The 23636-nt window shown below is 54.7% G+C and overlaps 1 protein-coding gene and 1 long non-coding RNA gene across 2 annotated transcripts; one reads left to right on the forward strand and one right to left on the reverse strand.

Moving 5' to 3' along the window:
• Positions 1 to 1876: 1876 nt before the first annotated feature.
• CD5 (CD5 molecule) lies at positions 1877 to 22684 on the reverse strand. The gene is made up of 12 exons (XM_017652540.3): positions 22583 to 22684; positions 22156 to 22315; positions 11594 to 11632; positions 9092 to 9397; positions 8568 to 8630; positions 7978 to 8310; positions 5740 to 6033; positions 4900 to 5025; positions 4097 to 4150; positions 3093 to 3212; positions 2426 to 2517; positions 1877 to 2014 (listed from the first exon to the last, which is right to left on the reverse strand). Exons 2-11 carry the CDS (start codon positions 22205 to 22207, stop codon positions 2429 to 2431), a joined length of 1476 nt encoding a protein of 491 aa, XP_017508029.3. The 5' UTR covers positions 22208 to 22315; positions 22583 to 22684; the 3' UTR covers positions 1877 to 2014; positions 2426 to 2428.
• On the forward strand, positions 9404 to 19503 carry LOC118967845 (uncharacterized). The gene is made up of 3 exons (XR_005055127.2): positions 9404 to 11306; positions 11622 to 11773; positions 17860 to 19503. It is a non-coding gene; the product is annotated as an uncharacterized lncRNA (long non-coding RNA).
• Positions 22685 to 23636: the final 952 nt, after the last annotated feature.

The raw sequence follows: 23636 nt of genomic DNA on the forward strand, positions 1-23636 counted from the left end.
AAGTGATGTGGCTGCCCAGCCCATTGATTTCTTCCGCAGCCTGCAGGAGCCCGCTCAGCTGAAAGGCCTCTTTGTCCTCCTGCACAAAGCCTCATCTATCTGGGTATTATCTCTTGAGCTGCTGCCCTCTCCGGCTCCTTTGCCCGGGGACCTGGCTCTTCCTGCATTTTCCTTTCCTCTCCTACTCTTTGGCTTTCCATCTTGGACGTTTTTTCAGGCTGGAGCCCGCAGTACTGGGTGGAGGACAGGCTGTGCAAGGCCATGGAGCCCCACCAGGGGGCAGGCGGGCCTCAGCCTAGCGACCGCGGTGCTGCATTCTGCCACCTGCTGGGCTGTTGAGAACCATCAGCCTGCATGCAGGTCAGTCCAGGACCTGGCCCAGTTGGGGCCGGAGTCTTCCTATCCAGTTTTCAAACTGGGATGGAGGGGCAGCAGGCCACTAACCGGGCTGTGGAGGCAGGTGGTCTGACATGGCTCTCAGCCTGCCTCCCTGCCCAGCTCCCCGGGAGGTCAGCTGGTAATGAGGCCTGGGAGGGTGCCTTGCTTTCGGCACTAAGGGCAGCTTCCCGGGAGACGGCAGACCAGGTTTCTAACAGACCTTTGAGTGGGCTCTTCTCCAGAGATTCAGAGAATGCCAATATTGAATACTCAACAGGGCTGCACAATGTGTGAAGCTTTTGACGTGGGTTATCTTGGTGGGTCCTTTCAACAGCCCCCGATCCAATTTTAAACAAGGGAGGAGCCTGTGGGGGCTCAGTGGTCAGGTTATGCTGCTCTGAGGGGCAGGGACAGGGCTCCTACGTGGCTCTGTCTGCCCTGCTGCAGGCCTCTTCTGCCAGACCTCTGTGATTCCAGAAGTCAGCAGGCTCTGGGAGGTCAGTCCTGAGGAAGCTTGGGGAATCTAAGACCACTGCCCTTTGCTCCCTCCTGAACTCTGGCCTTGCCTTGCAAGGGTCAAAGGCTGAGGATGCAGGACACCAGAGAGAGCCAGAGACAACTGGGCTTTGTAGGATGGAGCTGAGAGCTTCACTCAGGGAGCACACACAGTTGGCATTTGCTGTGGGTTGGTCCCAGAGTGGCGGCTAGGTGCACAGAGAGGCCGAGGAGAGGAGGCTGCTCCTTGTTCTCCCTCCTCCCCAAGCCCTTATCCCTGAGGTTGTAGCACCCACTGGGTCACAGGCACTCTACCGTCTCCCTCCTTTGGACTTTTAACTGCTATGGAAACAAAAACCCAAATCGGCTAGGATTTACTAGGCACCCTCTTTGTGCAGGACTCTCAGGTAGTGCTGGTGCCCATTGGACTGACAGGGTGCTCTCTGTTAGGGAAGACGTCTCAAAGTGAGGGGCTACAGAGACACCACAGGGGGAGGGTGGCCATGAGGCTCCAGGTGGCCCGCACCTGCCCACACCCCTGCTGGCAGCTGTGGGACCTGCAAAGGCAAGCAGCCCTCTGGCCTCGCCCACTGCAGGTGCCCCTTCTCCCAGGCACCTCTAGAAGGCCCAGGGGGTAGACTCTGGACTTAGGAGGCACTCCAGTTCTCAGGAAGTAGAAAAAGCATTATTTACAAAGTACATACTAAAATTACACTAGAGCAGTCAGCCCTCCAGTCCCTGGGTCGGCCTCCCTGCTGGTCCTCCCTGGGGTCAGCATCAGGACAGGGCCAATCAGCCTGGGAGCCGCTGCCCACAGACAGGAGGGGCTGCTGAGCCCAGGTCCCACGTGTCTCTGCTTGAGAGGGCTACTCATTTCTAGGCTCTGCTTTCCTGGGGTCCACATTTGGAGGAGCCAGCCAAGCTTTTTTGGGGGGGTCTGCCCTGTGTGAGGCTCCAGTGGGGTGATGGCAGAGCTGGCCTGCAACCTTAGGACGGTAGAACATGTCTGAAGGCAGCCTTGTGTCCCTGTATGTTCTGGCCGGGGGAGAAATCGGGATGTTTCCATGCAGTGGATGCAGAATGGTCTCAGGACAAAAGGCCTGGCTCTGGTTGTTGGGTTCCAGGTTCCCAGTTCTGTGGGCTGAGAGGGAAACATGTCAGAGAAGGAAACCGCAGGCCCCGGAGGTGGTTCAGGGAGGTGAGGACAGGCCCCAAGCCTTGGGTGTGATGTCAGGAACAGCAGCTGTCCCTCTGAGACAGACACTTCTCCTTCCTGCTGGCAGCTCTAGAGGGGTGTAAGTCCTTCAAGAAACTTGGGCTCTTTTGAATGGTCTCTGTGAGGGAGTTTAAGGGGTGGTGGTAGGGTTGATGATGCCTCTACTCTAATTGCCAAGTCGGCTCCCATTCCCCAAATTCCTGATGTTTATCCTTTCCTTTACAGAGTCAAGATGCTCAGAGTCCCCCACTCATGAATGGGCAGGGTGGAGCACTGAGTGGCTGGTACTGATCCCCAGGCCGCCCGGGGGGGAGGGAATCAGGGGGCCAGGCTCACCTTTTACAGCGTCTGAGCCCCGTGCAGATCATAGTCACTGTCAGAGGAGTTGTCAGGCTGGGTGGAGACGCGATGCAGGGCTCCTTCCAGAGCTGCGGACAGAAAGGAGGCCATTTGCAGCGGGGTTATCCCACCAGGCTATGCAGAGAGAGCCTGTCAGAGCCCAGAGCCCCGTGGGGGTTGGAATACCACAGGGGCTTTATGAGCTGGTAGTTCAATAGCCCTGTATCTGTTTTGATCAGATCAGCCAGTGTTCACTAATGAGGCTGAACTCCAGGCTCCCTGGGGCTTAATTGTTAGTGCCAGTCAGGGAGCACTCAATACAGGGCCCCTGCCGGCCACCGATGGCCCTGTTCTGTCTCAAAAAAGGAATCCAAGGGGCTTCATTTACGATCCCTCAGGCCCTGCAGAGAAACAGACCTGTTAGGTCCCAGCAATGCTGGGGTTAATGGCATCCGGGGCATTCTTTTCTCTAGTTGAGTGGCTCCTGGTCTCAAGGGAGCTGCTGAGACCTATTAAGGCTGTTATCCTTCAATACTCTGCTGTGATGACTGTCAAAGAGGCAGTTTGATCCCCTTCTCCTCTGTGGCCTCCCTTGTCTCTGGGCAGTCACATGACCTCCACTCCAGCCCTGCCTTCATTTCTGGATGTGTCCGCTGGTGCTTACCTGCATAAGCTGAGACCTGGGAGTTCCTGGGAGGCTGGCTGTATTCATTCTCCACATGTGAGGCTGTGGGGTTCTCAACCTGGGAGCGGATGGTCGCCGTGTGGTTGCGATGGAAAGACACTGAGCAGGTGCAGGAGACTGTATCATTAGATCTGCTGCTCTGCTCTTCTCCTTCCCAACAGGGGCCCAGAATTTTCATTTCCTGTTCCCAGTGTGTTATGGGGGAGAGGGCAAAGGCACCCACAGCTCCTTCAATGCCTGCCTCTATTCCTTTCTTCCAGGAGGTTCCTACTACAGGGGTCAGGCTTAGAACAGCTTTGGGTTGGCCAGCAATCTGATGACCAGGTGGGCCTTCAGTCAGTCATTCATCAAGCCTTATTAAACAGGGAATTAGAACACAAGTGATAGGGTAGATAAAGTTCCTGCCCTCTGAGAGCTGAGGGCCTTTATGTTATAAGGAAGACTTGACAACACACGGCCTTCTTGAAGGATTTGGTCCTTCGCCTGTAAAACGGGGGAAGAGAGTGGAATGGGAGGCAGGGCGAAGGCTATGGATCCATCCTTTAGGGTGGCTCTGGCTATGGCTAGGAGAGAGGATGAAGATTGGGGATGGGGTTTGGGCTGACTGCATCAAAATGTGTTAAAACTGGCCTTTTTTAAAGCTGTTCCATGATAAAACTAGCTTGGACAACTCTTCTTGCAAAAATGTCCATTAAGATTCTGGTAAGTCCGGAAATAAAGGGTTGAGTCTGGTTTTGCTTAATTCACTGATTTCCAGATCTATCTGATCATGGAGGCCTCCTTTCCGAGTACCGCCTGTTAACATCTGTTGGCCACGGTCACAGCATACATAGATGAGCACAGTGGAGATCAGAGGCCTCAGGGAGCCACCAGCTCAATCTGGGGTCAGCAGTGAGCTGTGGCCCTGCCTCCATGGCCTCCTTCCTGAGCCCCTGGACACCGGGCTGGGGCCGAGGGAGGACCCTGCCTCTGGGGACACTTACTGTTCTGGTTCATTCCTGTTGGGCCAATCCACTGTCGCTGTTTCTTCTGGCGGACTGGGCGACAAACAGGAGAAGCACATTAGGGCAGGCTGGGGGATTGTGGGAGGGGGAGATGCATGGGGCAGGGTTCGGGGAGGGGAGGGAGGGACTGCAGGACTCTGCCCCAAATTCTTGTGGGTCCTCAGTTGTCCAACTTGCTTAGGAGGGGGACTGGGCCCATCTAGTGGAGCGTGCCGGGGGGCCTGGTTTTCCAGGAAAAGTTACCACAGGTGTTTAGACCCAGATTTAAGACTCGGGAGGGTGCTGTGGGTCCGGCCAGCACCACACTCCTCTGCACCTTCTCTTTTCAGCTCCCTTGATCTCACTTCCTGTCTCTGAAAATTTTCTCCTGAGTTTTGCAGCCCCCTGCCTTCACAAGGTGCACAATCGCCCTCCCATTTGGTAGATGAGGAAACTGAGGCTCAGAGAGGAAGTGGCTAATCAGCATCATGTGCTGCTGGCAAGGGGTGGAGATGGGCCTGGGACAAGGTCTCCTGAGGTCAGGGGCCATCTTGCCACAATCTGAAGAATGGCCACGCCCTCCCTTTGGCCTGGAGTGGGTCTTGAGGGGGAGGGGCTCCAGATGTGGGTGCCCATTACAACGTTCCAGACTTTGTGGGCCAGGGCACAGGAGAGGGGAAGCAGAGGGGCCCTGAGCCAGCTTTCTGGAGGTGGGACCCCTCCTCTGGGGGATTGCATGCAGACCCTCCTGGCTCCTCACACAAGGGCTTAAAAGGGAAATGGTTTGGGACACCTCCACCTACATTTCTTCACCAGCTTCTTGTAGGTGTGAGGGCCACACAGGACCAGCAGCCCTGCCAGGAGCACAAGGGCCAGGATGATGCTCATCACGGTGCCAGTGCCCAGGCCTGGTGGGTTTGGGTCCTGACCTTGGGGAGGCAGAGAAGTTAGGTCAGGCCCAGCCTGGGGTATCAAAACTGTCCATTCAGAGGGAAGCTGCTGCTGGCCGGCTTTCCCCAGTCACCCTTGCTCCTCCCAGCGACTCACCAACATGTGTGGAAGGCAGTTAGTTATCTGGCTGTCTCTCCACCCATCCCCAGAATTCTCTGCTACCCATTCATCTGCCCACCATCTGTCGCTTAGCAATTGATCATCCAGCTATCATTTGCTACTCTTGATATCAACTGTTTGACTTTCTATCATTTGCTGGTTACTTGTGAGTGAATCCCCTGCCATCGTATACTAACATATGATCATATACTAATAGCTACCCACCCATCCATCCATCCATCCATTTCTCTCTTTTATGTGTTAAATTACCATTAGTAACAAATATGTACCATCTCTCCCTTGCTTTTTTATCTTCCATCCCAGAAAAGCAGCAGGTAGAAAGAAGAGTTTTATCATTCATTATCTGCCTAGCAATTACACCCAGTCTCCTGTTTGCACTTATGCTCAGGTCTGTCTGAGCCCTCTAGTGCCTTCTCCCACCACTTGCCATCTCTCCATCCTTTTCTAGGGCCCCGGGGCTCTCTGTCTAGTCCTGGGCCCTGTTCTTCAGAAACAGACCTAGCTTGCTGACTAGGTCTTAGAGGGAAGATCCAGAAATGCCCTCTGCCCTCTATGGGCTGTGGCCAACTCACATGTGACAAACACCCTTTTGCAGTAGGCTTTTCTCTCCTGAAGCTGATGGCACTGGGACAGCTTCTCCTGGGGACAGAAGAGCCCCTGGGAGGTCTTCTCGCTGGCATCCAGCACCTGGCAGGACTTGACCTTGCCGCACTGCTGCTCCCGGCACACCTCCTCCCACCGCACTGTGCTCTTGGCCAAGGGGCTGTTGCACAGGGCTTCCCACCGCTTGCCCTGGCGCACCTCCACGGAGCCTTGGCACATGCTGCTGCCCCCCACCAGACGGCTCTGCACCTTGGGCTGGAAGTCTGGAGAGAGGAAGTGACAGGGGGCAGGGTGGTGGGACTGGAGGGACTTACCCCAGCCCAGAGCCTGCCAGCCTGGCCCCTGGGGCCCCCTGCTGTTGGCACAGCGGGGGCCTTGGCAACGTGTGCAATTGCCTTCCTTTCTGTCCTTCCCTCCTGACATCCTCTCTGGCATTTCCCCAATGAGCTGTGTCCCTGGTGCCTCTGGACATGGCTGCAGCTGTCCTGAGATGCAGCAGCACGGGCACTTTCAGTGAAGAAGCTGGCAGGGTGGTGATGCCAAGTGGAGGTAAGAGAAGAGCAGCAGGAACTAGCTCCACCTGGGCCTGCTTCCCTCGTAGAAACATCTTCTCATTCTCCAGCTGCTCCTTGGGAGGTGGGAAGACTTTTCAGAAAGGGGAAACTGAGGCCTAGGGATGTCAGATACCTCCTGTCCTGAATCCTGGTGGTTCACAGGTGGGACAGAATTCAGGAATCCTGCTGCACAGGCCCTGAATCTTGAGTCAGGGTAGGCTTTCACGAAAGGGCCTGGTCCAGCAGAGACTGAATTCACTTCTGCTTGTTAGGGAGGGGCCTGGGGGGTTCCTTAGCTGGGGTCCAGAGCTGAGGCCCATGTGTGCTCAGGTTCGAGCAAGTTGCGAGCTCATCAGCTTTGACCAGTTTCCATAGCAACATCTATCCTGAAAACCCTAGTGAATTTTTTGTTTAGAAAAAAAATACAAAGGCAAGACCTCTGGGTATGACTTTTTGGTTGTAGCCTGCAGGAGAGCTGCTCACTGAAGGGTGGGTGGGCGGAGAGCCAGACCGTTTTCCCTCATCAGGCCAAAAGGTTCTTGGGGGCTGCTCTGTCTGGAGGGGTGGCATTTTAATGGGTTAGGGGTTGGTCGTGCTTGCAGGAGTGCCCTGTGGTCCAGAGCAGTGTCTCCCACGTTTGTGCGCACGAATCCCAGGCATCTTGCTGAAATGCAGATCCAAGTCAGAGTGTCTGGGGTGGGGCTGTGAGCCTGCGTTTCTAGAGAGCCTGATGACACCGCGGCTCCTGGTAAGGCCTAGACAGCAGGCCCAGGATCACGTGGCTGGGAGCAATCCCAGCTAATGCTCTATCATGAATGGACAAGAAATTTGACCTCTTGGAGCCTCAGCTTCCTCATCTGTAAGGTGGGGATCATAGGACCCACCTCCTCAGGTAGTTGTGGAAATGAAAGACTGCCCAGGACGCTGTCTGACTAGCTCCTGGAGGCTCAACGGGTATGACCTCTCAGCCTGAGGACTCTGCCGGGTGGGAGGCCCACTCCCTCCTGAGGCATGCTCTCTGTGATTATTATTCTTATTTTGACCTGTGGTCTCTTTCCCCTCAGTTTCCCCAATGATCCTGGTTTTAGGGTCCCGCAGACCAGCCTCATCAGCTCCCTCCCGGCAACCACACCAGCATCGCCAGTCCTCCTGTTGCCAGCCTGTGGCTTGGAAACCTGGGTACGAAACCCTCTGGGGACCTGCTCTGGTCTCTCTCTGCCTGCTGTGCCTTGGGGACCTCCCACCTGTTGTCACTGCTCCAACCTTATCTGTCTCTGGGATTTACAGACTCCACTCCTGCAAGGCTCATCCTCTCCTGCTCTGATCCTAGAAACAAGCCACGATACTGAAAAGCCTCTCCTTTGCTCCACCAAACCCATGCTCCTCTCCTCCTTTAGAACCCACGAGGAGACCTTGTCTCTTCCTGAAGTCCTGCTGATCCCACTTCCCGGGTGGCAGCGGGGTCAGTGGTGCCTTCGGGCTTCTTTGGTGTCACTCTGCAGACTCCCAGGGCACTCCCCACCTCACCCCACCCTACGTTTGGGAAGCCAACAATCAGCCCTCTTATTCCCCTTGGATTCCCCGTGGTGCTCTGTGCTATGTGCTGAACGACCATATGGGGAGGCCCTGTGGGTCTTGGCCCATTTCACTCACCAGAACAGACGAGGGCGAGAACTTGGCCGTCCTCCCGCGGCTGGACTTTTTGGAAGCACTGCTCCAGAGAGGCACAGCTTGTGTTCTCTATCACCCATCGAATTGGCAAGGGCCTGCTTTCCCATGGGTCTTGTGCCCTGGCCACTTCAGCCTCTGGCAGGTGCTTCAGGAAGGAGCCACACTGGAGGGCTGCACAGATGTGGTCCCCCAGATCCTGGGTCCTGCCGCGGGCCTCGTAACTGATGGTGCCCCCCAGGCTGCCTCTGTAGAATTCCACCACACCCGCACACCGCAGGCCCCCGGGCCCTGCCACTAGCTGCAGCCTGGGAGGAGCTGGGGGAGAGAGGGGCGAGGGGAGCGGGCCTGAGTATCTTGGCAGTGGGGCCTGTCTTGCTCCTGGTGCCTTGGCTCCAACACGTGGACAAATGAAAGACTGACCAAGGACCCTGGGGGCTGGTGAGGTCCCAAGTATTGCACAGGACACACTAAAATTTTTCATGTTTATCTGAAATTCAAATGTAACTGAGCATCCTTTTATTCTATTTGCTAAATTGGACACCCCACCCCCAGGGACCTCAGAATCTTCTTACCTGTGGGCTCCGGCGTGGTCGTGGGTGGGGGGCTTGTGGGGGGAGGCTTTGTTGGCAGTGGCTCTGCAATGAGATGCTCTGATGAGGGAGGCATAAGGGACCCCAGGAGGGAGGAATGGGGGAGGGGGGAAGGATGGGAGTTCAGGGAGTTGCTGGGGGTGCCTGGCGGTGTTGAGAAGGACCTGGAACTCATAATCTAAGTCCCACTTGCCCCTTTAGACCCACTTGACCCACACATTGTCTCTAAGCATCCTGTGACGTGGGCAGTACCAGCCCATTTTGCAGTTGGTAAAATGGAGGTTAAGAGGAGATGGGGAAAGTTACTTTTGGCAGAACCAGGTCCTCTACCTCTTCATCCTACCAGACTGGTGCCCGCACCCCCTCCAGTTCCCCACCAGTGTGTGTGGTTGTAACTCAGGCGCCCCTCCCACCTGCCTGCACAGGCCCCGGATCACACGCCCTGGGCAGCGTCCTCAGGGCTGATGCTCAGGCCAAGGGCACCATGTGGGTGGCTGGTTACCCACCTGAGCAGATCAGACCCAGGGGGGTCCTCTGGTTTGCCTTGCTGGCACTGCAGTTGGAGAAGGACCCCAGCTGTCCATGGCAGGTGATCTGGCTCTGGGGACTGTTGAAGGCAGGGAAGTGGGCGAGGTCCAAGGCTTCCCCACAGCGCAGCTTCTGGCAGAGCTTGGAGGCCGGCCTGGGGTCGTCCCAGTGGTAGGCAGACTGGCCCCAGCTCTGGCTATACACTGTGTGCCACATGTTCCTGAAGTAGACCTCCAGTTGGCCCTGGCACCTAGAGTTGGAGCTTCCTAGTCTCACTGGGATCCCTAGGGGTCAAAGAAGTCAATGGGGGGTGTCAGGCTCGGAAATGTCCTCCACAGGGGCCTCTCACTGCCCTTACTCTCTGGCCTTGCCCAGCCAGGCTCCCTTCTGCACCATGGGATGCCTGCTTTGCTCCTCTGGGCTTTGCAGGGACTTCCCAGAGACTCATGCTAGGGCTGCTCCTGACCCCCCAAGAAGCCAGGCCTAGGAGGATGGGGTGGAAGACCTCAGAATTTGGAACAGTAGGTTCTCAGCAGAATCACCTCACTCATGAAAATTTTGTTTGAGTAGATATGAGATAGAGCCTGGTGTCTGTTTATTCTCTCTTCTCTCTTAACATTTAAAGTCAATTTTATTGAGATACAATTTATATGCAGTGAAATACACTCATGTTGAGGGTGCTTGCTCAGTGGAATTTGACAAACATACATGTCTGTAACCACCGCCACACTATAGCTATAGAAAAGGTCATTACTTGGAAATCTCTCTCAAACCCTTTACAGCCAATTCCCTGAGCCCAGCCTCAGGCAAGCACTGGTCAGCTGTCTGTCACTAGGGATGAGTTTTGCCTGTTACAAATGTCATATAAGTGGTATCTTACTGCATATTTTTGTCTTTTTAGTTGTTGTTGTTCTTTTAGTCTGGCTTATTTTACTTGGCACTTGAGTTTTCTCTAAATTGTTGAATATATGTGTCATTCGTTGCATTTTACCGCTGAGTTGTCTCATGGTATGAATATGCCCCACTTTGTTTATCTCTTCACCATTTGGCTACTGTGAACAAAGCTCTTATGAACAGTCACAGCTGATCTTTGTCTTTGTGTGGGCACTGGTTTCTCTTGGGTAAATACCCAGGAGCGGAATTGCTGTATCATAAGCGGTGAGATGGCTTAGGTGATTTAATAAAGCTCCATGAAGAAAAAAAATATATACTTATATTTGCATAAAGAGATTCTTGATAGATATGCAAGAAATGAATGAATGTGGTTATTACTTGGAATATTAGGGTAGGGGAAGGCTGGGTAGATGGAGGGCAGAAATGGAAGTGGGAGTCTTCACTGTAGATCTTTTTATATTTTGAATGTTTTGAGCCAGGCAACTGTAGATCTTTTTATATTTTGAATGTTTTGAGCCAGGCAACTGTATTCAAGTTTTTTTTTTTTAATGTAAAAGATTCTTCCAGGTGATTCTGAGGTGGAGGTTTTCCCTATTTGGAAACTGCTGGTCAGGCTGCTGTTTTCTTCTGGACTTAGGGCCCAGAGCACAGGGCAAGGCTAGCCAATATCATTGGCTAGTTAGAGGCAAAAGTGGCTAGTTTCAGCACCTGACACGGCAGAATGTTCTACAGCTTTCCCTCCAGTGAGCTTACTCACTGAATCCTCACCAGGAAAGAGATTTTCTCCCCATTTTACAGGTGGAGAAAGGGGCTCGGAGAGGACAAGCAACTTGCTAGAGCTTGGAGGACCTTGCAGGCTTCTGGGTCTCAGCCTGGGGTCCAGGAAGGCCCCTGCAGCTCCTTCTGGTTTTATGGTGGCTTCATGAGCCCCTCCACCCAAAGCACATTCAGTGTGATGTTATTTCAGGAAATGTGGAAGAGACGTCTGTGGTGAAATGAGGCTGGAAACTACTGAGTTAAAAAAACGTATCACAGTTTTTCACTGCAGGGCTTCTCAGGACCTTTACTAGACCAGTCTACACTGAGTCTCCAGTGGGTGATATGCTGTTGCCTACTCTTATCCGACATGTTTCATGGAATCCTGCTTGGGAGCCACTAACTTCTAGGATAAAGTTCAACCTTGAAGGCAGGATATTCAGCATACTTTGCAACCTGGGGCAGCTTCCTTCTGCAGCCTCAGCTGGAAATTTCTGACCGGGAGCATCTGGCAGGACTGAGTAGGAAGCAGGACTTTGCAAGGTACATTTATGGGCCAGTATTTTTTCTATGCATGGTGAGTGGGTCATAAGAATAATTACCATGAGAACTAGCATTTGTGTGGTGCTTTGTGGCCATCAGGGAGCAGCCACCTGCACATGGGCATCTTAAATGTGCATGTACGTGCCTGTCTGTGTGCGCATGTGTGTGCAAGGACTGGGACTCTCTGGGGGGTGGGACTCACACTGGCAGGTCCCCCTACAGCCTGATGAAATTGCAGTCCTGCTTCCCCACCCCCTGCCCCAGACCTCCACATGGCACTTTCTTACCTGGGTCCTCCCATCTTTGCTGTCCAAGGCAGGAAGTGACTGCAGAAACAAGAGGAGGCATCAGGAAGTGAAACTTCCCCCTGGCCCCCTGCTCCCCACCTAGAACAAAGGCCTTGTCTGCCCTGCCCCCTTGCGTCTTGGGGTTCATGGGCAGGGATCTAACCTTACCAGTTGTAACCGGTAAGTGCGTCATGAATCAATATAGCGGATTGCAATCATCAATTATTTTCTTGTTTTAAAACTTTACTTTTTAAATGAACATGCAGTAAAATTGATTTTCCTTTAGTGCACAATTCTATGCATGTAAACACATACATAGTTCTGTGTAACCACATCACCGTTACAATTCCATCACCCCCAAATTTCCTCATGCTATCCCTTTGTAGTAATATGCAGCCATCAATATAAAAAAAATTACAGAGTAGTGCAACCATCAATTTTTGAAAAGACAAAAATGAGCTCAAATAGAGAATGCAGGATGCACTGTGCATTGGGAGGATAAGGACAGCCTTTGTGAGTTGAATTGCAATGTAAAAAATGTCCTGAGTGTTGCTTTCAGTCCGCAAATATTTGAGTTTCATAGTTCTAGGGAACTGAAAAATGAGCCAGAATGGGAACGCAAGACATTTACTACTTTTAGTACTCCCAAGGCAGGATGAGAATGAGAGCAATTTATCTTTAACGGCTTCCAGTTTCCAGGGGAGGAAATCGAAGTTCAAAGAGATGGAGGGATTTGTCCAAGACAGTGCAGCCAAGGAGGGACAAAGCCAGGACCACAGCCCCAGTGAACAGGGGTCCATAGGAAATGGCCTCCCTTTGTGGCATGGCAACTGCTGGAGGGTTCAGTAAGAAGGTGCTCCATGTGGGAAGCCCCCCTCCTCCCAGCCCCAGCTGACAGGCGGGTGGGGGGGGGTGCAGATGGGCTGATAGCAGGGGGTGGGGGCCTCTCAGCAGAGCAGTTTTCCGCCAGCTCATCTGTGGCTGTGGCCGGGCCAGTGTTCAATTTGGGTGAGGATGGAGGACAGTGGCCACTCTTGTGTGGCCTCAGGACCCACATTCCACATTTACTATCCAGCTTTCTCAGTCAAGGTGTTTTGATTTCCATCTGTCTTGAGGCCTGGGCTTGCTTCTCAGTTGAGAGCTGGGGACAGCATTGAGTCAGGGTGACTACTTTATATGGTTTTTGAGAAATTGTTGCTGGGTGTTAGAAAATAGCCTGGTTTTGCCAGCGTGTTCTGAAGCTGGTGGCAGAATTTTAAGGGGAGACACACCCCAGCAAGCCTGCCCTCTCCTCACAGCTAAGACTCCCTGTAACCAGGCTGTGTGGCCCTGTGGTAATATCCCCCATCTTGGCAAGAATCCATTACCATTGTGCTGGGAGTCATGGGCCTGGGAAGGGGAAGGTGTTTCTCACACCTAGTGTGGGGCCCAGAGCCAAGATCTGAGCTTTGGCTTGGGTGGGAGGGGTGTGACCAGCTGTCAATCACCTGATCTATTGCAGTGGGCAGGGAAGCCTCCGGGATATGGTGGAGATACCTGGGTAGCATGGTGAGACAGGAGGCAGGAGGCTCTTTGCCCTGCCCTCACCTCTCATTCCTGATCCCTCATTCCCGTCTCCCTCTGGTACCAGTTCCCCACTGTGAATGGGACTGTCCACCATTACAGAGTAATTTCTTTGGCTAAACCCCAAGGGCTGTGGCACCTTGAAGTGGCATTTGTGGGGAGAGGGGTGAAGGCAAATTCTGGCACACTAAGACCCCCACCCCTGAGATCCAATCACCACCGACCAGATGGTTGCCCACCCCTTAAGATTCAATCACCAACGACCAGATGGCCATCCCTTAAGAGCCAATCACCGACGCAGAACACACACACACCCTACCCCTACTCCTTAAAAACGCGCTTCCTCACCCACGAGCTGCTGCTCCCTCGCTCTGGGGGCAGCCATTTTCTCTTTCAGTAATAAAATCTCTTGCGTGGGCCCGTGTCACCTGAATCCTTCTGGGGTAAGGAGGGTCGCGGCAAGATACCCTTTCAAGGGGACTCATAGCTTCACCCTTTGATGGATAGGTTTTCAGGTCCTGATACTTCTTCTGGGTCTGAGTGCTAGCTCTACCACTTCCTGCCTGTAGGCCCCGGGGAGCAAGTCTCTTAGCCCCTCTAGGCCTCAGTTTCCTCATATGCAGCATGGGGACAAGGAAGGAACCAGTTCTGCAGCAACGTTGTGATGATAAGATAAAACGCTCTAGAGGAAGGACTTGCCCCGCCCCTGATCGAGCTCAGAGCTGGGGCTTCTGGTTGTGCAGCCGGTGGGCCTGGGACAGGTGGGGGCAGGTCTGCCAGGGAGCTTTCCCAGTGGGAGGAACCCCTGTCCAGGACCCTTGGAGACCCAGATCAGAAGGCTCTCCACTTCCCTTTCCCACTTGGGACCTTCCTCACCAGAGTCAACATTTGTTATTATCAGCAGCTGCCAGTTACTGCGCTCCTCCCGGGTACTCAGAACTCAGCGAGTTCCTTACACCTTGGGCGGTTCATCTGCACAGTCCCGCAAGGTGAATTGAATGTATTCATGGTATAGATGTTGGGAGAGGGCAAGTGCCCTGTCCAGGGTGGTGCTGTCAGCAATGGGCAGAACCTGGATTCAGACCACAAGTCTGCCTTCCAGACCCGTCCTCTCTGCTCTCTGCCACCCAATGGTGCCTCCAAAATGCCAAGTTTGGGGATACAGAGATGAACACAACCTAGGCCCTGGTCCTGAGGTGCTCAAGCCCCCAGACCCAGAAGCCCCTGGAGGCAGGGACCGGGCCTGACCCTCCTGGCCGATCTCACCCAGACTGGCCCAGACGCTGCTCAGAGAGTGTTCTCAAGCTAGAAATACGTAATGAGAACGAGCTAGAGAACCAAGGAACATTCTGCACGTGGAAAGCTCTGTTGAGAAAAGGCATCTATGCTTTCTAGGGCCTGGCCTCCCTCTGGGTGCCGACTGTCCTCAGTTGAACAGCGTTCCCTATCTTGTCTCACTGTTCCCATCATTGTCACCATCGCCATTGCTGCCATCACCATCGTCACCATCACCGTGACCTTTGTCACTGTCACCACCACCACATTTGGGTAGTTTGCACTCCTTTTCAGGCATTTGTATACATTAACCCTCTCAGACTTCATCATGGCTCTATGCAGTTGGCTCCATTATTTCCATCCCCATTTAATAGATGGCTAAACAGAGAGAAATTAAATCATCTGCTATGCAGCTGGTGAGTGCCGGGGCCGGGACTCTAAGCCAGGCCATCGGGCACAGTCTGCGCCTTTGGTCCCTGGGCCCAGCTGCCTCCCTTCCTCCAGAGGGAAGGCTAGGACGGCCTGCCCTGTGTTTTGCCAATTCCTGTGTACTCCTTGTATGCAAACCTGATTGAAAGGCGGTGAATTTGGGATGCCATTCAGTCGGTGTAACATGCTCTGGGAACACTTTCCATGAACCTGCTGTGTGATCTCGGCAAGTCACTCAACCTCTCTGGGCTCGGGTTCCTCGTCTGTGAAATGAGGAAGTTAGATTCCACAATCCCGCACCTTCCCCTTGGTTCAAACTTCTACAATCTATAATCTTTAGTTCCTGATGTACCTCAATGGCTGGCAGCGGGCAGGCAGAGGTGGCTGATGATATGTTCTGTCTGCCTAGGGAGATGGTCAGGTTTTGATTGTCTGCAACTTAATTTCATTCTTCTAGCTGCTTCTTACTTGGGTCAGATCAACATCTTCCTTCCCCTGAGCCCTGCTGTCTGTGCTCAGGGTCTCTGACCCCCTCCTAGGCTACACCTTAGCCTGACCCCTGCATGCTGAGCCCCAAGGCTCTGCTGCTATGGAACCTGCAAATGGAAGCCTGGAGACCCTTGAGACCACCAGGGACACAAGACAGGGAAGCAGCATGCCATTTCCTAATCCTCCATCCACATCTGCACCCCAAGGAGCTGGGGCCAGGCACTAGAATTCTCCAAAGGGCCCTTCCTCCACCCAGCCAACCTCCCTTCGGAGCCCGCACTGTTTAGGGTTTAGACTGGCCAGGCCCAGGCAAAGCTCGGGGTTGAAAAAGCAGAGAGTTAGAAGGCTTTTCACTGTCCTCAGGCTTGTCTTCACCTTCCATTTTGACCCTGCCCGCCCTGACGAGGTCTCGGTGAGGAGCAGATGAATTCCCGGGAGCGGCTCTGGCTCTATCCTCACCGCACCTCTGCTCTCCTCTGGCCACCCCCAGCTTCCGGATGATTCTCAGTCTGGCTGTCCATACAGCAACGCTGTAGGCCGCATCAGGCCATGGACGAGTTTTACTTGCTTTGTACAGCATTTAACATTTTTCTGAGCTGATTTCTAAAAAAGGTTTCTTTCTGCTTCGCTTTGCTTTTTAAACAATCCCAAGATCTGGATGTTTTTGAAAACTAGAATGCTCTGGCCACACAAGGCTGCATCACCACGAGCCCCAGGTGGCGGCCCATCCTTTCTGGTTTGCCAGCACCCCCCAGGCACACTGCAGTCACCCTACATCTGGAGAGCCACCATGTCAAGCACAGGATGGCTTCTGCAGCAAAACATACGTATTTTCATACTAAAGAGATTACATGGTGTTTATAAACAGCCTCCTATTTGTTTACGTCAGGATTTACACTGAATGCATTTGCCAGAAATATGCAAATGTTTTTTGGGGTTTGGAATTGCAGATGAATGTTTTTGGACCCGTATTATTGCTCCCATTTTGCAGTACTCCACAGAGCCAGAATTTGGCCCAGGCCAGCCAGCCTCTGACTTGCTTGTAGGCCCTGCCTGAATCTGTGAGCAGTCTGTATTTGCAGCCACGACCCACTGGGAATTGGAGGCAAGGGTGTGGCCTGCTGAGGGGTCTACTGGGCACCCAAGAACCCAGGGAGGAGCTGGGACAATACTGAGACCAGCAGTGACAGCAAACATTTATCAAGCTCTTACCTCGTGAGGACCCCAGGGCGAGGTTTTGTGATGGGAGACCCCATTTCTTCCTGGCAGTCTCAGTGAGGGAGGCTGTCATCTCTCTGTTTCCCAGCTAAGGAAACTGACCGGTTTAGTGTGGTTTGGAAGCCAGATGTTCCATTTTTCTCATAAACAGTGGTTCCCTCGAGTAGTGCATCAGCTTCTCATTTTGTCTTGGATTTACAGTGTCTGACTGCCTTTTGGGGACATCCTGGAATTCCCTTCCTCTCCTGCTCCCACAGGAGGCTGATGAGGAAGGTCGGAAACCCTCCTTTTCTGAAAGGACACTAATCAGTGGAGGCAGGTCTAACCTGAATCTGTATCAGGGATTCAGAGAAACAAAGATCGCAATGGATCAAAATTCTGTTTCTTGGTGGAGCATGAGCCGAAGTGGTTGGTTTTTTATCAGGAGCCTTTTTATGTGCAAAGCACGCAGAGACTAACACTGGGCTTATGTCAGGAGAAGCCTGGGGCAGGGAGCCCGCAGGAGGCCAGCAAGCTCACCCAGGGCCTGTGCCAACAAGCCGGGCAGAATTGCCCTCACTATCTAAATCATGATTGCTCTCTGTGGTGGCCTGGTGTGTCTAATTGAATTTGCATGAGTTTCATGCTACATCTGTGTCACCACTGTCACAGCGACAAGCCCTCCTTTTTGTTCAGAGCTTCACATAGCCCAAAGTTCTTTCCACCCACAGCTCTGTGGAAAAGGGACCACACTCACCCCCATTTCCAGGTCAGGAAACCAAGGTTCAGAGAGACTGAGTGACTTGCCCAAGGTCACACAGCTTACTGGTGGTAGAATCAGGACAGAAACCCCATCACCATCACTTGACAGGGTCACATAGGGGTCTACCACTGGGAGGCCCCAGAGCCTGCTGTCCCTGTAGGACAGATTGGGGAAACTGAAGCTGAGGAGAAAGAGGGGCTCACTCCAGATGTTTCTATAAGAGTTTGTGATGACACATGGGACCTGGTTTCCTCTGCCAACTGCCACCGATTTCCTATCCTGTTCCTACCACATCTCTCCCTGTTATGCCCCAGGGAGAAGGAGTATTAGGTAGGGTCCCTGTGGGAGCTCTGAGCCAAGCCCCCAAGGGTACGTGATCATGATGATGGTGGTGGTGACAGAAGTAGGTAAAGCGGAAGTGATACAGGTCCACAGCCACTCATCTGCAAGGCGATACCAAAACCAGAAGCTTTTTCTAATGCACTTGGCAGGAGGGTATTTGTAGCCATTCCGGGTCCCTCTTAGCGTGCAAATTTTTGTTTCCCTGCAGAACAGGGAAGTGTTGGACTGAGGGATGATGCTGGGACCTCGCTGGCCTATTCTGAGCACACAGCCCATCGACGATACCACCTTCTGCCATCTTAAAGCCTCTGGATCCCCGAATGCCCCTGGCCTGGGGTTCTGGATGAGGGTTTGTGCTCCCAGACAGGGGAGAGTCACCGTTTCTCTTGAAGATTCTTTGTGCCCATTCTCCTCTGCGGGGGCCCCAGGGTGGCTGGAGTTCAAGGAGAAAAGCCCCAGAGTTCTCAGCAGGACTCCACGGCCCCTCCCCAGTGTGCTGCCCAACGTGCCTTTGGCCCCTCTGCCCAGAGCGGTCCTCCTCAGGCCCATGGTGCACCCACTCACTTCCTGCAAGGCATCTGCTCAAAAATTTTCTTCCCATGAGAGCCCCTTCTCCCTCCCTACATACAGCATTGCCCCCAGTACTCCCAGGCCCCCAACCCACCCACTCATGCCCTGGCACCCACACAATCCCTGGCTAGCTAGACTCTGGTCTGTGTCCCCATCACACCCTGACTCCTATGCTGCGTCCACCAGGGCAGGGATATGATGTTCCCTGCTGTGCGTGGTGCCTAGCACATACTGGTGGGCAGTAACTACTTGCTGTCTGGATGAATGAATGAACCAGATTGAATGATCCCAGTTATCCTTTGAGGTGGAGATATGGTTGTCTGCATTTTATAGATAAGACTCAAGAGATGTTCTTGTCACTTGTGAGCAGCCCAAATCAAACCCCAATCTGCATTACTCCAAAGCCCCACAGGCCTTCACACACGTGTGTGCACACACGCACACAACACAGATGCACACATGCTTCCACATGCACCCATACCCGTGCGTGCGCACGCGCGCGCACACACACACACAGAGTAGATGTTCTCTCCGTTGTGTCAGACAACATTGAAGTCCCTCCCTGGTCACTGTGGGAACCCCCCCTGAACTGTTGGACTGACAGAGCAGCTGGAAGGGCCAGTGCTGGCCCCTTAGCCCCCAGACCCCTCCGTTCCCTAGGGATGGGGGGCTCAGAGCCCTTGAGGGCCTGATTCTCTGTGCCCAGAGCCAGCAGGGCTGTGGCGCCCTCAGCCTGGGACCACTGGCCAGGCAGCCTGCTTGCAGTGGAGCCCCTCTTCCAGCCTCTTGGGCCTGTCCTGCCCTTGCCCTGACCCTGCCGACCTGGATGAGCCACTTTCCTTCCTGCTTGGCTGGTTCCTTCTACCATTCAGGTCTCCGAAGGGACATCCCCTCCTCAGAGAGGCCCTCCCTGCCTGGCCAGCCCCTTGGACTGGGATGGCCCCTCAGTGGACTCGGTCACTGGGTCCCAGCTATTGTTGTTTCCTTTGTCATCTGGTCACAATATATAGAAATTTGTAAACATCTCAGTGCCCCCTCCATAAGTGGGGACTCCTGTCCTGGTCACTGCTGTATCCCCGGGGCTCTGCACAGAGCTGGACACAGTAAGTGCCCCGTCCATGTGTGTAGATGAATAAAGGAATGAATGACCGCTGTTAGAGGGCTGCAGGAAGGACCTTGGCTAGGCCAGCATCTGGCAGGACTCTCCTCCACCAGGCCCCGCCTCATCTGGTTTCTTGCTGACGCTGATAATAATAATCATCATAATAAATAATTACTATTGCTTATTTCGTATTTCCCATCTATCGCCGATTTTCCCACTAAAGTTCTACATCCACAATTGGTCTAGCTCCACAAATCTACGAGAGGGGTACTCTGATTATTCCTGTTTTGCAGAGGACACTGAAGCTTACGGAATGGAATGGGTCCACGGTCACCCAGCTGGCCGATGGCAGATGGGAATTCAAACTGCAGATCCGTGATTTGCCCACACTCCGGAGCTGCCTGTGCACCTCATGGCCAGCACCGGGGGCAGAGGGGTGCAGCTGTGGGGCTGTGGTTGCTGTCACCCTAGGCACACTGTGGGCATTTTCAGTACCCCAAAGGTCCCCCAGTCATGGGCATGGCCCTGGCGGCCAGCCAGGAGGCCGCGGTGTCCCCTCGGCTCTGGCAGCGAGGCATCTCATCTTGGAATGGCCCGAAGGGTACTGTGCTGCTTGTGGTGGCTGCATATCTGTGGGTGGCTGTTGTGCCCTATGGCCATTTTCTACTCCTGGGAGAGGCTTTGGTGGGTTTTATTCTTAGCTAAGGGTATGGAGGGGCCTCCGTGAGAACAGGAGTGCTGGGCTGGCTGGCATAGGCTTGCCACGGCCCCTCAGCTTGTCTCGACCTCAGTTTTTCCCACTGTAGAGAGGGGGCCGTGGGCCTGCCTACCTCATAGGTTGTTGTGAAGCTTACAGAACAAAATGGCTGGAAAAGTGTTTGTGTAAGCTGTGACTCCCTGAGCAATGGGGATGTTTATTATCTACCTGTTCTCACACACACACACATGCACACATACAACACACACAAACCACTGCTCCTGGGACTCCAGGTAGTCTCCACCCTGGGGCCCGAGGCACTGCAGCTGAGCCTTCCTGGGCTCTGTGGGGCTGGGGGACCTGCCTGGGCCTGCCAGGAGCCTTGCCCATGGTGGGAGTCAGGCGGCCACCAGAGCAGCACCTGCTCTCCCGCACCCAGCTGGGAACTTGGCCAGCCTCCCTGCCTGGTGGGTCAGAGGCCACAGGTGAGGGGCCCGCGGGGTTTTAGGACCTGGTCTAGGAATCTCCAGAGCCAAGGAGGTCGCAGCAGCTCCTCAGGAGTGTCCGGAAGGCAGCTAGGGGCCCACCTCTAGGCCTCTGCCCTGGGATGGGGTGTTTTGTACCTCTTGCAGTTCCATGTAAGAACAGCCAGGTGACCATGTGTGTCGATGGGCTATGGTCACTTGCACAGAGGAAGGGAAGCCTGCATTTGGAAGCCATATTGGGCCCCTGAAAACACACACATACGCATGAATTCACACGCACACACAAAGACACAGAATCCTAACTCTCTCACACACACACACACACACACACACACTTCTCACACAGGTGTATTCCCACCCAGACACCAGCTTCTCTAGGAGGGTCTGAGGCTCCCTGCTCACCCAGGCAGCATCTCCTGAGTCCTTTCCCTCCAAGCTGGGAGGCACCAGCCCCCTCCTGTCCTCCGCATTCCACCCTGGAGTCAGGCATTGCTGTCACCCTGCCGCCCCTTCTAAACCCTCGAGCAGGGGTCAGATTTCATCCAGTTCATTCCCCTGCATTTTGTAAGTGGGGAGATGAAGCCTGGAGAGGCTCAGGGACCTGTCCAAGGTCACACATGGGGAAGCTTAGAACCCGGGGCCTAGGCCACAGTACACACTGCGCCCCCAATCCCCCCAACCGGCTTGCCCAGGATCCCCCCATGGCCAGGGTTGGTGACTGCCCCGGCAGCAGGCAGCAGTGTCCCAAGGCCTGGGGAATGGAGAACCGCCGGCTTCTGCCACCTACCCCCAGCAAACAGGAGGCCCCAGACTCACCCACCCCTAACCTTACCCCTGGGCAGCTGCTCCAGAGGCCCCAGGTCATTCCCACAGCGGCCTGCCCACTGTCAAGGGCCAGGCCTGGGGCAGCGGGTGAGCAGCACAGTACCCTTTGGGCCATTCTAAGAGGTTCTGAACGCCCTCCTCTGGGCCTGGGGTGAGAGCAGACCCAGTGCGGACTCACACCCTGGCTGGGGCCCCCAGCACAGAACCAGGCGCTGGGAACAAAGCCGGTGTCTGTGACATCTGCTCAGCTGCATTCTCAGGGGCAGTCCCTGCCCACTTTGCCCAGTGCATCATCCGAACTGCCCCGGAGACAGCGAGTTCCCATGCTGAAGGCCTCCAAGAAAAGGCTGGGCGCTAATGGGGCAGGTCGGGTTCGTATCCAGTGGGGGTTGGACGGCTTGATTTCTAGGCTGAGTGTGGTTGAGCATGGAGCCCTCCTGGAAGGGATCAGCAGGACTCCCAGCAGGGCCAGAGAGAAGCAGACTTAGGATGCAAATGGGACAAGTAAGGCCAAGAGCCGAGCTGGGCCTGGGGCTGTCAACCCTCCGTGATGCTCCAGAGAGGTAGGAGTGTCTGGTTTCTTGTCGCTGAGCCTGCCCCAAGGACTGGCATCCTGCCCCGACTTCCCACCTCCAGGCCCCAGCACAGCTCAGCCCATCTCGGTGAGACCCCTGCCTTGCGGCCTTGTCTCCTGCCCCTCCTTCTCTCAGGCCTGCCCTCCGCAGGGCCGGGGCTCCTCCCTTCCAGGGTCAGCCCAAGAACTAGCAGCAGCTCCGATATGTCCCAAGCCCAGTGCCCTGGCAGACGCCCCAGGGGGATACTCACCCGGCACCCCCAGCAGCAGCAGGGCAGCCAGTGGCAGTAGCTGAGACTCCATGGGTGCGGCCTCCTCCTGCCTCAGCCTCGGCGAGCTTGGCACCCGTGGGTGGAGGGTGTCTGGCCCTGTGTCTCCCTCTTGGAGGGCAGGAGGTGGGATGAGCAGGTGCTGGCAGGGGTGGGGTGGGGAAGCAGGCAGTGACTGCGTCACTGTGTTTGAAGTTGAACTGTCAACTTCCTCCCAGTAAAACCCCGTTCCCCAGTGCGAATGGTGGCCCTGGCCTCTGCCAGCTTCCTGCCTGAGAAGCCTGGGGCTGAGGCAGGGGTGGGCAGCCCTGAGCAGGGCTGTGGCCTGCTGGGAGGAGGAGACCCAGCCCCACGGAGGGCAGGCCTGAGGGACTGAGGGCAGGACAAGGCCCCAAAGCAGGGGTCTCACCGAGATGGCGCTGAGCTGTGCTGGGGCCTAGAGGTGGGAAATGGGGGGCAGCATGCCAGTTCTTGGGGCAGGCTCAGTGAAGAGAAGCCAGACAAGACTTACACCTCCCCTTATGGGGATGAGGAGGGAGTCTGAGGTGTTCCCTCACACGGGTGGTTTCATCAGCAAGCGCGGAGAGGCACCTCCACGAACGCTGGGCGTGTGTCCGCATGTGTGAGATCTCCCTCCCAGATGCTCCTGGGGGCCTGGACTCCACCTCTGGCCTGTGGAGGAAGAGGCAGTGTCCCTGGGTTTCTGCAAGCAGATGGGGGCGACTGGGGACTGGAGAAGGGCTCCAGGCTTCCAGGCGGGGCCTGTGCTGGGTGCAGTCCCTCCTGCAGGGTCCGGTAGACAGAGGCCCAGCCCCAGGCTCCTTGAGGTCTTTGACTCTGGTTCCTGCTGGGCAGGCATGAAGTGGCTCAGGGATGTGCTCACAGCTGAGTGTGAAGTGTTGGAGGTAAGGGTCCCAGCAGGCCTCCCAGCAGTGCCAGGTCCCTAGAGCTGGGGTCCTCTCTCGCCCTGGGCCAGGCAGATTGTGTTGACAGCTGCTCAGAATATCCACTTAGCTCCCCATGATTCAACCCCCTCCAGTCTCTGTTGACACGAGTGCTGGAGGGTTTCAGGGAGGTGTGCTTCACAGGGGTTGGGGAGGACTTGAGGCCTGGGATCAGGGGGGAAGACTTCCTTAATCGCTCCTGGGGATACACCCACCACCCCACACAGGATTCAGAGGCACCCCTCTCCCCCCAGAGGTAACACTGCTCTGGCCTCAACCAGCCCTTTTGGGCCCTGATCCCTGCCCTCACAGCCATCCTTCCTGTCCTGTGACTCTGGAAATCCCAGACTTTCTGCTCATTCATTCATTCATCCATCCATCCATCCATCCATTCATTCATTCATTCACAACTCCACCCTGCGCTAAGCACCCGGGGTGCAGAGATGGAGACAGACATAGTTCCTGCTCTGCTTACACTCCAAGGACCCCTCTGGATAAATTTTCTTTTGGTGTTTAGAA

Source organism: Manis javanica, chromosome 11 (assembly GCF_040802235.1).
Source record: "Manis javanica isolate MJ-LG chromosome 11, MJ_LKY, whole genome shotgun sequence".
Taxonomy (NCBI): domain Eukaryota; kingdom Metazoa; phylum Chordata; class Mammalia; order Pholidota; family Manidae; genus Manis; species Manis javanica.